This window comes from Anolis sagrei, chromosome 7 (genome assembly GCF_037176765.1).
Source record: "Anolis sagrei isolate rAnoSag1 chromosome 7, rAnoSag1.mat, whole genome shotgun sequence".
NCBI lineage: Eukaryota > Metazoa > Chordata > Lepidosauria > Squamata > Dactyloidae > Anolis > Anolis sagrei.
The window spans coordinates 3,439,712-3,454,822 of NC_090027.1; the positions used below are offsets into that span (position 1 = coordinate 3,439,712).

General features: G+C 44.7%; 1 protein-coding gene across 3 annotated transcripts in view; it reads right to left on the reverse strand.

Moving 5' to 3' along the window:
* ZMAT4 (zinc finger matrin-type 4) overlaps positions 1-15,111 on the reverse strand; it is a 339,798-nt gene that overhangs the window by 30,131 nt on the left and 294,556 nt on the right. For all 3 annotated transcript variants that reach the window (XM_067470600.1, XM_067470599.1, XM_060787295.2), the window contains exon 6: positions 9,791-9,887. In XM_067470600.1, the coding sequence (XP_067326701.1) occupies positions 9,791-9,887 (97 nt within the window). The remainder of the gene's footprint in view (positions 1-9,790; positions 9,888-15,111) is intronic.

Below are 15,111 nucleotides of genomic sequence, written 5' to 3' on the forward strand. Positions count from 1 at the left end.
GTATCTCTGTAGATCTTAGAAAACTATTTACAGATTTACGGCATTGGAGTGCAGGCTGATATCTGAACAGGGGATGGACCAGAGATGTCAATGCTTTGGTCCTTTCAGTATTGGCTGCTACTTTCCAGCAGATGTCAGGTGGTACAATACCGGCTAAACATGAAAATTTCTCCTGTAGTGTGGGGCGTAGACATCCTGTGATAATGCAGCATGTCTCATTAGGAGGTACATCCACTGTTTTAACATGGTGAGGTGTGTTGCACACTGGGCATGGACATTCAGCAGCAGAGTAGCAAAGCGCAAGGGCAGATGTCTTCATTGTATCTGGTTGTGATCCCCAGGTTGTGCCAATCAGCTTTCATATGATATTGTTTCTAGCAACCACTTTTTGCTTGATAGTCAAGCAGTTCTTCTTGTAGGTCAGATCACGGTCCAAGGGAAACTCCCAGGTATTTTGGTGTGTTGCAATGCTCCAGTGGGATTCCTTCCCAGGTCATCCTCAGAGCTCAAGATGCTTGTCTGTTCTTGAAAAGTACATGTCTGTGTTTTTGATGGATTGGGAATCAGCTGGTTTTCCCTGTAATAGGCAGTAAGAGCACCTAAAGCTTCAGGGAGTTTCTGTTCAACCATTTCAAAGCTCCCTGCTTGAGTGGTGATGGCATGATCATCAGCATAGATGAAACTCTCTGTCCCTTCTGGCAGTGACTGATCATTTGTGTCAATGTGAAACATTGATGGAGCAAGCATGCTCCCCGGAGGCAGGCTATTCTTCTGTTTTTGCCATCTGCTTCTCTAGCCCTGGAACTCAACAAAAAAGCTCCTGTTTTGTAGCAGATTTCCTATGAAGCAAGTGAGGTGGTAGTCCGTTGTGATATTATAAGTTTTTCTCAGGAGAAGGCGATGCTTTACAGTGTCATAAGCTGCTGAGAGGTCTATGAAGACAGCTCCTGGAATCTGCTGCCTTTCAAAACCATCTTCTATGTGCTGAGTCAGGTTACATCTTCCTCAGTATTGGACAGGAGAAAAGGTAACGGTTTCCCATTGACGTGAAGTCTAGTCGAGTCCAACTCTGGTGAGAAGTTCTCATCTCCATTTCTAAGCCAAATAGCCAGTGTTGTCCATAGACGTATCTAAGGTCATGTGGCCGGCATGACTGCATGGAGCGCTATTACCTTCCCACCGAAGCAGTACCTATTGATCTACTCACATCTGCATGTTTTCAAACTGCTAGGTTGGCAGGAGCTGGGGCTGACAGCAGGAGCTCACCCCATCCTGCGGATTCGAACCATCGACCTTCTGGTCATCAAGTTCTGCAGCTTTGTGGTTTGACCCGTTGCACTACCACAGCCCCCTATTGCAGTGGTTCTCAACCTTCCTAATGCCGCGACCCCTTAGTACAGGTCCTCATGTTGTGGTGATCCCCAACCATAATGTTATTTTTGTTGGTACTTCACAACTGTAATTTTGCTACTGTTATTATTCGTAATCTAAATATATTATATGCAGGATGTATTTTCAGTCACTGGAACAAATTTGGCACAAAAACCCAATACGCCCAAATTTGAATATTGGTGAGGTTGGGGGTGATTGATTTTGTCATTTGGTAATGCTGGAGGTGCTGGGATTTATAGTTCACCTAAAATCAAAGAGCCTTCTGAACTCCACCAATGATGGAACTGAATCAAAGTGGGCACAAAGAATTTCCATGACCAAGAGAAAATACTGGGAAGGTCTGGTGGTCATTGACCTTTCCTTTTTTTGGAGTTGTAGTTCACTTATACCCAGAGAACACTGTGGACTCAAGCAATGATGGATCTGGATCAAACTTGGCACAAATACTCAATATGCCCAAATGTGAACACTTGTAGAGTTTGGAGAAAATAGACCTTGCCATTTGGGAGTTGTAATTGTTGGGATTTATAGTTCACCCCCAATGAAATAGCATTCTGAACCCCACTGACGATAGAATTGGACCAAACTTTCCACACAGAACCCCCATGACCAACAGAAAATACTATGTTTTCTAATGGTCTTTGGCGACCCCTCTGACACCCCCTCGCGACCTCCACGGGGGTCCCGACCCCCAGGTTGAGAAACACTGCCCTATTGGACAGGATGAATATCCACAAAACCGATAAGTTGTTTTGTTTGGAAAAGGGAAAAACATGAGACAGTTAATAAATAAACCACAAAGCTGCAGAACTTGCTGACCAGAAGGTCAGTGGTTCGAATCCGCAGGATGGGGTGAGCTCCCGCTGTCAGCCCCAGCTCCTCCTCCTCCTCCTCATATGCCTTTGGTAACTTTTGCAGCACATGCTTTCCAGACATGCATATCTCGGTCTGCAGAATCTCTCATTTTTCCGCTCGGAAGAAAACAACTCTAAGAATAAACCTAGAGAGGAAGGAGAAGGATCAAAGCAATTGCTTACCGAAAACCGGTTGGGTGAGTGCCTCTAATTGTCATTTCTAATTAAATTTGTGAACATTCTGGCTGATGAATTTGATAATATCACGTTTCCTTTTTTCTCGACTTTATTAGCGTCTCAGGAGGCTCTAAGCAAATGTAAATCATGATGAATAAGTGATGAGAGATTACATTTAGAAGCAATGATACGAATGTTAATGGGGAAGAAAACAAGCCAAACAGATGGAAGAGCGCTCTCCTTGCGCCGGGATGGATGGAGCTGTCCATTTCCGGCCGGGATGTCTTTTTTCCCCACATCTGTTAATTCACGAGTCTCTTCCGTCCCATTTCCTCTCTAATCTAGCAAATTGGAGAGCGGGCAGGGATCCATTCACACAGAATGCATATTCTGTCTCCCATGCTCTTTAACATCTACATGAAACCGCTGGGAGAGGTCATCCGGAGTTTTGGAGTTCGGTATCACCTCTATGCAGATGACACACAACTCTACTACTCATTTCCAACTAATTCCAAGGAGGCCTCTTGGGTCCTGGACGAGTGCCTCTGCTCGTCACTTCTTTCCAGGATGAAGAGGAAGCCTTGGGGAGAATCACCCTCTGGGTTCGCTTACTTAACCCATTACAGATCCACCTCATTGTACTTTTGCCTACCCCACATTGGACTAGTTTCCTTACCAGAAGGTCATGGGGGACCTTGTCAGTTTGGGGGTGATCCAAGACTCATCACTGAGCCTGGAACCCTACATCTCGGCGGTGGTCGAGAGAGCTTTTGCACGCTAGCTGCGCCCGTATCTTGGAAAGTTGGATTTGGCCACGGTGGTCCATGCTCTTGTTACATCCTGAATAGACTACTGCAACACACTCTACGTGGGGCTGCCTTTGAAGACTGCCCAGAAGCTTCAACTAGTTCAACGATTGGCAGCCAGGTTGCTCACCGGAGCGACGTACAGGGAACATACAACTCCTTTGTTACGCCAACTCCACTGGCTACCGATGAGCTTCCGAGCACAATTCAAAGTGCTGGTTTTAACCTTTAAAGTAGGGCTGGTCAATTCGTTTCGTTAATTCGTAATTCGTTAAAAAATTCGTTAATTTTTGAATTACGAAACGATTACAAAACTTATTTTTAAACCTGGAAGTGTTTTTAAATATCAAAACGGCAGGCGCCAAAAAAATTTGCATTTCCGTCCATTTCGGAAATACGTAAGATGGCTGCCTGGCTTGCTGGGAGCTCTCCTCTCTCGGCGCCGGCTGAGCAAGCGAGAGGGCGAGCGAGAGGGCGAGTGGCAAGCGAGAGGGCGAGGGCGAGCGGCGAGCGAGAGGGCGAGTGAGAGGGCAAGCGGTGAGCGAGAGGGCGAGCGAGAGGGCGAGGGCGAGCGGCGAGCGAGAGGGTGAGCGAGAGGGCGAGCGGCGAGCGAGAGGGCGAGGGCGAGCGGCGAGCGAGAGGGAGAGTGAGAGGGCGAGCGGCGAGCGAGAGGGCGAGGGCGAGCGGCGAGCGAGAGGGCGAGTGAGAGGGCGAGCGGCGAGCGAGAGGGCGAGGGCGAGCGGCGAGCGAGAGGGCGAGTGAGAGGTCGAGGGCGAGCGGCGAGTGAGAGGGCGAGTGAGAGGGCAAGCGAGAGGGCGAGAGGGAGGTCTCCTTCTCTTTCTTTCATTGGCTCAATGCTGTAGCATCCTGGGAGTTGTAGTTTGGCAGCCTGGGAAAAAGAGCCCCTCCTGGAAGGAACCCATCCTAGCGAGAGGGCGAGAGGGCGAGCGAGAGGGCCTGCCAGAGTGAGTGCCTGCCTTCCCTCAATAATAATTTCTCCTCCCTATTCTACTAAATTAATAATTAAATTTAAAAAATATTTTAAAAATATTGGAAAAAAAGGGCGCCATCTTTACAAAATGTTTTGTAAATATTTACGAAATTTCGTAAATACCAAACTTTTTTTTTTGGAAAATTTTGTAATTATTTTAAATATCGAAACAAAAAAACACCCCAATTACAAATCGATTTTAGAAACAATTTTTTTGCGTTGTTACCCAGGCCTACTTTAAAGCCCTAAATGGTTCTGGCCCAGAACTTATTTATGCAACACTTTTGACACAAAGTCTATATAAATAAAAATGTAATGTTGGTTTGTGGGATTAACAGAACTCTAAAACCACTGGACGAATTGACACCAAATTTGGACAACATATACCTAACAACCCAATGTATGTCCTTCACTCAAAAAAATTGAGTTTGTCATTTGGGAATTGTAGTTGCTGAGATTTATAGTACACCTACAATCAAAGAGAATTCTGAACTCCACGAGTGATGGAATTGAATCAATCTTGGCAGATAGGACTCCCATGATCAACAGAAAACACTACAAGAGTTTGGTGGGCATTGATCTTGAGTTTGGGAGTTGTAGTTCACCTACCTCCAGAGAGCACTGTGGACTCAAACAGTGATGGATGTGGACCAAACTTGGCACAAATACTCAATATGCTCAAATATGAACACAGATGGAGTTTGGGGAAAATAGACGAGTTTTGGAGTTGTAGTTCCTGAGATTTATAGTTCACCTACAATCAAAGAGCATTCTGAACACAACCAATGACAAAATTGGGGCAAACTTCCCACACAGAACCCCCATGGCCAACAGAAAATACTCAAGGCCATCCAGTCCAACTCTCTTCACCAGGGCAAGAAAACGTAATCAAAGCCCTCTTGGCAAAGAGCCATCCAGCCATAGATAGAGATAGATAGATATGAGTCACACACACACACAGATATAGTATCATAGCTTTGAATTATATGTTGCATGTTCCAGGGTGGGCAAACCAGACACTCTCCACATCAACACTGACAAAGAAACAGCAAGAAATACTGTTTACCCACAAGCCTAAAGAAATTACATACATTAGAAACCAACACTTTCTCATTACTTTATTTTTCAGATCATCAGACTGGGCCACAGCAACGCGTGGCAGGGGACGGCTAGTAAATAAATAAAATCCGAAAAAGTAACTTCCCCCAGTTCTTCCCTTCCTTTGCTGTGACCTAATAGTAGGTATTGTCTAGTGAGGTTCTCCTCTTCTCAAAATGGCAACCTCAAAGAAGCAGAGCGGAGACAAGGGAAGGCCATTCCATTGCGATGGCAGCTGAAGGAGAGCTTTCCAAACTCTGTAAGGTTCGTGAATGGAGCCTGATTGGAGGCTGAACTCAGCAGTTTATTGAAATGCTTATTTAGGTCCTTTGCTGCCTGCCATACATCTGGCACATTGCTATGCGTGTAGAATAACTGCCTGAAATTGTCTGCCATTTTTGCAGGCAGAGAAGGTGGGCATCTCACCAAATATCTCCAGCAACTAAAGACCTTTCCTAGGAGTTCCTGTGACTCAAGCACTATATTTCTTTTTCCTCCCTGTTGTCATGGTCGAGAATTGGAGGGACATCTTAACTCAGTTTCTTCATAGGGTAAGAAATAGGCCAACTACTACTCAAGGGGAGTACGTAGCAATTAGAATCATAGAATCATAGAATCAAAGAGTTGGAAGAGACCTCAAGGGCCATCCAGTCCAACCCCATTCTGCCAAGAAGCAGGAATATTGCATTCAAATCACCCCTGACAAATGGCCATCCAGCCTCTGCTTAAAAGCTTCCAAAGAAGGAGCCTCCACCACACTCCGGGGCAGAGAATTCCACTGATGAACGGCTCTCACAGTCAGGAAGTTCTTCCTAATGTTCAGATGGAATCTCCTCTCTTGTAGTTTGAAGCCATTGTTCCGCGTCCTAGTCTCCAGGGAAGCAGAAAGGAAGCTTGCTCCCTCCTCCCTGTGGCTTCCTCTCACATATTTATACATGGCTATCATATCTCCTCTCAGCCTTCTCTTCTTCAGGCTAAACATGCCCAGTTCCCTAAGCCGCTCCTCATAGGGCTTGTTCTCCAGACCCTTGATCATTTTAGTCGCCCTCCTCTGGACACATTCCAGCTTGTCAATATCTCTCTTGAATTGTGGTGCCCAGAATTGGACACAATATTCCAGATGTTGTCTAACCAAAGCAGAATAGAGGGGTAGCATTACTTCCTTAGATCTAGACACTATGCTCCTCTTGATGCAGGCCAAAATCCCATTGGCTTTTTTTGCGGCCACATCACATTCCTGGCTCATGTTTAACTTGTTGTCCACGAGGACTCCAAGATCTTTTTCACACGTACTGCTCTCGAGCCAGGCATTGTCCCCCATTCTGTATCTTTGCATTTCATTTTTTCTGCCAAAGTGGAGTATCTTGCATTTGTCACTGTTGAACTTCATTTTGTTAATTGAAATGTGGATTGCAAACACGTCAAACCACCCGTTGTTAGAGTCTTGTACATTCCCTAGAGTTAGAGGCACAGAACCTCCGCCCATGAAAATGGAAAAAATGTGATAAAAGATATAATTTTATATTTTATATTCAAGCTGACTGGCACAACCTGGGGATCACAACCAGACACAGTGAAGACACCTGCCCTTGTGCTATGCTACTCTGCTGCTGAGTCTGCATGCCCAGTGGGGAACACATCTCACCACGCTAAAACAGTGGATGTGGCTCTTAATGAGACATGCCGCATTATCACGGGGTGTCTGTGCCCTACACCACTGGAGAAATTACACTGCTTAGCCGGTATCGCACCACCTGACATCCGCTAGGAAGTAGCAGCCAATAGTGAAAGGACCAAGGCAGAGACATCTCCAGCTCATCCCTTGTTTGGGTATCAGCCAGCAGGTCAATGACTTAAATCTAGATATAGTTTTCTAAGATCTACAGAGACCCTCGCTGGAACACCCCAGCAAGCGAGAGTCCAAAAGTGGCAGGCTCAAACCGAGAACCTCAACCAATGGCTGATACCAAATGAGAGACTCCTCCCTGGGCACACAGAGGACTGGGCGACTTGGAAGGCGCTGAACAGACTGCGCTCTGGCACCACGAGATGCAGAGCCAACCTCCAGAAATGGGGCCACAAAATGGAATCCACGACATGCTCTTTGATTGCAGGTGAACTAGAAATCCCAGCAACTACAACTCCCAAATGTCAAAATCAACCCCTCCCCAACCCCACCAGTATTCAAATTTGGACATATCGGTCCAGTGAATGAAAATACATCCTGCATATCAGATATTTACATTATGATCCATAACAGTAGCATTTATGAAGTAGCAACGAAAATAATTTTATGGTTGGGGGTCACCACAACATGCAGAATTGTATTAAGGGGTCACAGCATGAGGACGGTTGAGTACCACTGATTAAACCAAGAAGATTTAAGGGAGGGTAGATGTTTTTGGACAACTAAAAATAACACTTCTGAAAGTGCTGAATCTATCTATCTATCTATCTATCTATCTATCTATCTATCTATCTATCTATCTATCTATAAATGCTCTGTGCATAATGAGTACCTTAAAAACAAAAGAACCAATGAGAGAAATCACACCAAATTTGGCCACAAAATATCTCACTACACAAGGAGTAACCATCACTCAAAAATTATGATTTTGTCATTTGGGAGTTGTAGTTGCTGGGATTTATAGCTCACCTACAACCAAAGAGCATTCTGAACTCCACCAACGATGGAATTGAACCAAACTTGGCACACAGAACTCCCATGACCAACAGAAAATACTGGAAAGGTTTGGAGGGCATTGACCTTGAGTTTGGGTGTTGTAGTTCACCTATATCCAGAGAGCACCGTGAACTCAAACAATGATAGATCTGGACCAAATTTGGCATGAATACTCAATATGCCCAAATACAAACACAGATGGAGTTTGGGGGAAATAGACCTTGACATTTGGGAGTTGTAGTTACTGGGATTTATAGTTCACCTACAATCAAGGAGCATTCCAAACCCCACCAACGATGGAGTTGAACAAATCTTGGCAACAGAAAATACTGGAAGGGTTTGGTGGGCATTGACCTTGAGTTTGGGAGTTGTAGTTCACTTATATCCAGAGAGCACTGTGGACTCAAACAATGATGGATCTGGACCAAATTTGGCACGAATACTCAATATGCCCAAATATAAACACAGATGGAGTTTGGGGGAAATAGACCTTGACATTTGGGAGTTGTAGTTACTGGGATTTATAGTTCACCTACAATCAAGGAGCATTCCAAACCCCACCAACGATGGAGTTGAACAAATCTTGGCAACAGAAAATACTGGAAGGGTTTGGTGGGCATTGACCTTGAGTTTGGGAGTTGTAGTTCACCTATATCCAGAGAGCACTGTGGACTCAAACAATGATAGATCTGGACCAAATTTGGTATGAATATTCAATATGCCCAAATACAAACACAGATGGAGTTTGGGGGAAATAGACCTTGACATTTGGGAATTGTAGTTACTGGGATTTATAGTTCACTTACAATCAAGGAGCATTCCAAACCTCACCAACGATGGAATTGGGCCAAACATCCCACACAAAACCCCCATGACCAACAGGAAATACTGTGTTTCCTGGTGGTCTTTGGTGACCCTTCTGACACCCCCCTGGTGACCCCCCCCCCCCTCGGTGTATTGACTTCCCAGGTTGAGAAATGCTGTCTTAAGGCCATCCAGTCCAGCTCCCTTCACCAGGGCAACAAAACAAACCCCTCCTGACAAAGGGCCATCCAGCCATTCACACACACACCCATATGTATATGACAGATGCAGTATCAAAGATTTCAAAGGGACCCCTAAAGAAGGACAATGATATATTGCATGTTCCAGAGTAGCCAAACCAGACACTCTCCACATCAACACTGGCAAAGAAACAGCAGGAAATACTGTTTACCCTCAAGCATAAAGACATTACATATATTAGAAACCAACACATTCTCATTAGTTCATTTCCAGATCACCAGACTGGGCCACAGCAACGCGTGGCAGGAGACAGCTAGTTTATATATATGTTTGTGCACTGGCATATCTTTGTCCCTAAGAGTTCAAAGACATATCTAGGCACATCAGTTTAACAACTGAGAAACCTGATTGCCTTGCATGAATGCCGTTTCCCCAAAAGGTTATGACTCTTAACAGGTCATGATTTTACCAAGAGATTATGGGATTATTTTTCAAAAGGTTATGACTTCTAACAAGGTCACGCGTTTCCAAAAATCATAAAATCTCCAAAAGTTTATGGAGATTTCCGTTTTCCAAAATACAGGGTTAGTCAAAATGAATAGGCCAATAAGAAAATTAATTGTACCCGAATTGGCCTATTCATTTTGACTAACCCTGTACAATCGCATTAAAGAACCTGGAGATGACAAGGGAGGTGTTTTCTCTAGAAATCTCGAGGTCCTCCATCATCTCACTGGAAGACCAAAGCAAGACTTAGGACAAGACAACAAAGAAACAGACTCACTTGGTCTGATGTTTGGAGCCCTTCAGGTGTGCGTGATACTGTTCTATTGAGTTTAGAGTGACGTTGCAGATGTTGCAGGTATAGCTCCGCTTCAGGCCTGGGAAGAGAACGCAAGAGAATTAGCTGCTCAAGATTGATTACAGTTTGCCAGGCATAGAGCTGTCCATCAACTGTACTGCATTCACTATTTATTTGACTCATTTCCAAAGCGTGCATCCCACTTTTCCCCTTAAGAGGTAGATCTACGATGTCACAGATATTATTAGAGATGTCAAGTCAAATGTTATTTGCATCAAGCCATAGACCGGGGTTCCCAACCTGTGGTCCGTGGAGGTAGAGAAGGAAGGAAGGAGAGAAAGAAAGAAAAAAGAGAAGGAAGGAAGGAGAGAATAAAGGCTGGAACCAAAGAGCAAAGGAATGAAGGAAAGAGAGAGGCAGAGAAGGAAGAAAGAGAGAAAAAGAAGGGAAAGAAAAAGGTGGAAGGAAGGAAAGAGGGAGGTAAGGAAGGAGAGAAAGAAAGAAAGAAAGAAAGAAAGAAAGAAAGAGAAAAAGAGGGAGGGAGGGAGGGAGGGAGGGAGGGAGGGAAGAAGGAAGGAAGGAAGGAAGGAAGGAAGGAAGGAAGGAAGGAAGGAAGGAAGGAAGGAAGGAAGGAAGGCTGGAACCAAAGAATGAAGGAAAGAAAGAGGTAGAGAAGGAAGAAAAGAGAGAAAAAAGAAGGGGGGAAAAGGTGGAAGGAAGGAAAGAGGGAGGGAGGGAGGGAAGGAAAGAGAGGAGAAAGGCTGAAACCAAAGAGCAAAGGAATGAAGGAAAGAAAGAAGTAGTGAAGGAAGAAAGGAGAGAAGGAAATAAAAAAGAGAAGGGAGGGAGGGAGGAAAGAGAGAGGGAAGGAAGGAGAGAAGGAAAGGAGAGAAAGAGAGAGGGAAGGAAGGAAGGAAGGAAGGAAGGAAGGAAGGAAGGAAGGAAGGAAGGAAGGAAAGAGAAGGAAGGCTGGAACCAAAGAGCAAAGGAACGAAGGAGAGAAAGAGGTAGAGAAGGAAGAAAGAAGAGAAAGAGGGAGGGAAGGAAGGAAGGAGAGGAGGAGAGAAAGAGAGAGGGAAGGAAGGAAAGAAAGAGAAGGAAGGCTGGAACCAAAGAGCAAATGAATGAAGGAAAGAAAGAGGTAGAGAAGAAAGAAGGGAGAGAAAAAAGAAGGGAAAGAAAAGGAGGAAGGAAAGAAAGAGGGGGGTAAGAAAGGAGAGAAAGAAAGAAAGAAAGAAAGAAAGAAAGAAAGAAAGAAAGAAAGAAAGAAAGAAAGACAGACAGAAAGGGGGAGGGAAGGTTGGCCACAGCAATGCGTGACGGGTACAGCTAGTGCCTCAATAGAACAAACATATATTAAAGAGTAACCCCAAAGAACCCCACGTATGAAATGACACTCCTGGGTGGCATATGTTCTGTATCAGAAACTAGAGCTGATGTGGTCTATTCAGTGCAATTTTCTGAATCAGCATCCCAAATAATCAAACCGAATCTAAAGGTGACCACAAACTGATTCATAACCCTTTTGGTACTAATGTTGGAGACTCTGGTCAAAGTGGTCCCTGGTGAAAAAAAGGTTGGGAACCACTGTCACAGATCATTGCAATTCTAACAAGCAAGACATGCACCAGTAGACATAACCTACATAATACGAATATGAATACAAATACTAGATGAGAATGAATGTTGACATCGCAGATCTCTTTATAAAGGCTTCATTGCTATCAATGAGAAAGCACATTGTGTATATTTTTGTGTTGGAATCAATGGGATGTAAAACTGCGTGATTTGACCCGGATTGTGAGAGCTGTTCAGCAGTGGAACTCTCTGCCCCGGAGTGTGGTGGAGGCTCCTTCTTTGGAGGCTTTTAAGCAGAGGCTAGATGGCCTTCTGTTGGGGGTGCTTTGAATGCAATTTTCCTTCTTCTTAGCACAATGGGGTTGGACTGGATGGCCCATGAGGTCTCTTCCAAGTCTAGGATTCTATTAATCATTTTTAGGCCTGTTCCTGGGGTTATTTGGGGTGCTGATTCAGAAAATTGCATTGGATAGATCACATCAGCTCTAGATGATTAAATATGGATTTCTGTGAGCGAGCAGATGGTAACTCCTGGGTGACATATGTTCTATATCAGAAACTAGAGCTGATGAGGTCTATCCAGTGCAACTTTCTGAATCAGCACCCAAATAACCAAACCAAATCTAAAGGTGACCAAAAAACAGTTTCGTAACTGTTTTGGTACTCATGTTGGAGAGTGGTCACTGGTCAAAGTGGTCCCTGGTGAAGTGTTACGTCCCTGGTTAAAGTGGTCCTTGGTGAAAAAAAGTTGGGGACCACTGTCAAAGACCATTGCAATTCTAACAAGTAAGACATGCACCAGTAGACAAAACCTATGTAATACATATCTGTAGGTAGACCAAGGTGCTTGTCTATAAAGCCATTGTCCTCCCAACCCTGCTATATGCCTGCGAAATGTGGACTGTCTACAGACGTCACATGCAACTCCTGGAACGATTCCATCAGCACTGCTTCCAGAAAATCCTGCAAATCTCTTGGGAAGACAGGCGGACAAATGTCAGTGTGCTGGAAGAAGCAAAGACCACCAGCATCGAAGTGATGGTCCTCCACCATCAACTCCACTGGACCGGCCATGTTGTCCAGATGCCCGACCACCGTCTCCCAAAGCAGTTGCTCTACTCCGAACTCAAGAATGGAAAACAGAATGTTGGCGGACAGGAAAAGAGATTTAAAGATGGGCTTCTAGCTTAAAAACTGCATAGAAACTGAGAACTGGGAAGCCCTGGCCCTTGACCGCTCCAGCTGGAGCACAGCTGTGACCAGCAGTGCTGCAGAATTTGAAGAGGCACGAATGGAGGGTGAAAGAGAGAAACGTGCCAAGAGGAAGAAGGCACGTCAAGCCAACCCCAACCGAGACCGCCTCCCACTTGATAACCAATGCCTTCATTGTGGGAGAAGATGCAGATCAAGAATAGGGCTCCACAGCCACCTACGAACCCACCCCCAAAACACTGAACTCGGAGGACCATCATCCTCGGACTACGAGGGATCGCCTAAGTCCAAAAAATACAAATATGAATACAAATACTAGATAAAAATGAATGTTGACATCACCAACCTCTTCATTGCTATCAATGAGAAAGCACATTGGGTTGTTGTAGGTTTTTTCGGGCTATATGGCCATGTTCCAGAAGCATTCTCTCCTGACGCTTCACCTGCATCTATGGCAAGCATCCTCAGAGATAGTGAGGTCTGTTGGAACTAGGCAAAAGGGTTTTTATATATCTGTGGAATGACCAGGGTGGGACGACAACTCTACTCCGTTGTACGCATTGTGTATATTTTCGCATTGGAATCAATGGGATGTAAAACTGCGTGATTTGAGCTGGATTGTGCCCAAGACATACAATATTGTATTATTTTTTTCCCCCATTGCTTCAACAGATGGCTCTTCAGCCATTATCAGTTTTAACATATGTTAACAGCGAAATGCTTGAAATATGGTGACAATCTCAAGCAAATTCTGCAAATGCCTAAAAACCAGACGGAAGGGGGAGCAATATGGGTTAATGTTGAGCGTCACCTAAATGCCATTGTTTGCAGTCAGTGGTGCCTAATTGCAACGTGGAGGAGACAAGGATCTGTTTCGAGATGCTGCGTGTATTCATCTTGTTTCTCCACTGACATGGAAATGTTAGACTCCAGTCAATTGAGGTCAATCCCTTGATATTACTAGGAACTTGGAGGCCATAATTAATATGGAGCTGAATGAAGAATGCCTTAGGGCAGTGGTTCTCAACCTTTCTAATGCCGTGACCCCTAAATCCAGTTCCTCGTGTTGTGGTGACCCCCAACCATATTTCCATCACTACTTCATAACTGATTTAGTTTTAGAGAGATGGGCCAAAACTAACAAAATGAAGTTCAACAGTGACAAATGCAAGATACTCCACTTAGGCAGAAAAAATGAAATGCAAAGATACAGAATGGGGGACAATGCGTGGCTCGAGAGCAGTACGTGTGAAAAAGATCTTGGAGTCCTCGTGGACAACAAGTTAAACATGAGCCAACAATGTGATGTGGCGGCAAAAAAAGCCAATGGGATTTTGGCCTGCATCAAGAAGAGTGTAGTGTCTAGATCTAAGGAAGTAATGCTACCCCTCTATTCTGCTTTGGTTAGACCACATCTGGAATATTGTGCCCAATTCTGGGCACCACAATTCAAGAGAGATATTGACAAGCTGGAATGTGTCCAGAGGAGGGTGACTAAAATGATCAAGGGTCTGGAGAACAAGCCCTATGAGGAGCGGCTTAAGGAGCTGGACATGTTTAGCCTGAAGAAGAGAAGGCAGAGAGGAGATATGATAGCCATGTATAAATATGTGAGAGGAAGCCACAGGGAGGAGGAGGGAGCAAGCTTGTTTTCTGCTTCCTTGGAGACTAGGACGTGGAACAATGGCTTCAAACTACAAGAGAGGAGATTCCATCTGAACATTAGGAAGAACTTCCTGACTGTGAGAGCCGTTCAGCAGTGGAACTCTCTGCCCCGGAGTGTGGTGGAGGCTCCTTCTTTGGAAGCTTTTAAGCAGAGGCTGGATGGCCATCTGTCAGGGGTGATTTGAATGAAATATTCCTGCTTCTTGGCAGAATGGGGTTGGACTGGATGGCCCATGAGGTCTCTTCCGACTCTTTGATTCTATGATTCTATGATTCTATGATACTATTATGAATCATAATATAAATATCTGATATGCAGGATGTATTTTCATTACAAATTGGAACATAATTAATGCATAATTAATCAATGTTTCGGGGAGTATGGACAATGGATGATGGGATCTGCAGTACCTTCAACTGACTCAGCTCTGACTTCCACAGAACACTGAGACCCCCACAAATAACATACACCCAGAACCCCCATTACCAAAAGAAAATACTGGAGGGGGTTGGGAGGAATTGACAGTGATTGATGAGAGATGTAGAATATGACCAACATAAGATACTGGAAGGGTTTGGTGGGCATTGATCTTGAGTTTGGGAGTTGTAGTTCACCTACATCTGGAGAGCACTATGAACCCGAACAACTATGGGTCTGGACCAAATTTGGCACAAATGCTCAATATTCCCAAATTTGAACACTGGTGGAATTTGGAGAAAATAGACCCTGGTATTTGGGAGTTGCAGTTGTGTGGATTTATAGTTCCCCTTCGATCAAAAAGCCTTCTGAACTTCACCAGCACCCTGAGGATGACACATGGGGCCTGCACAAGGAGGCAGGGCCGCGA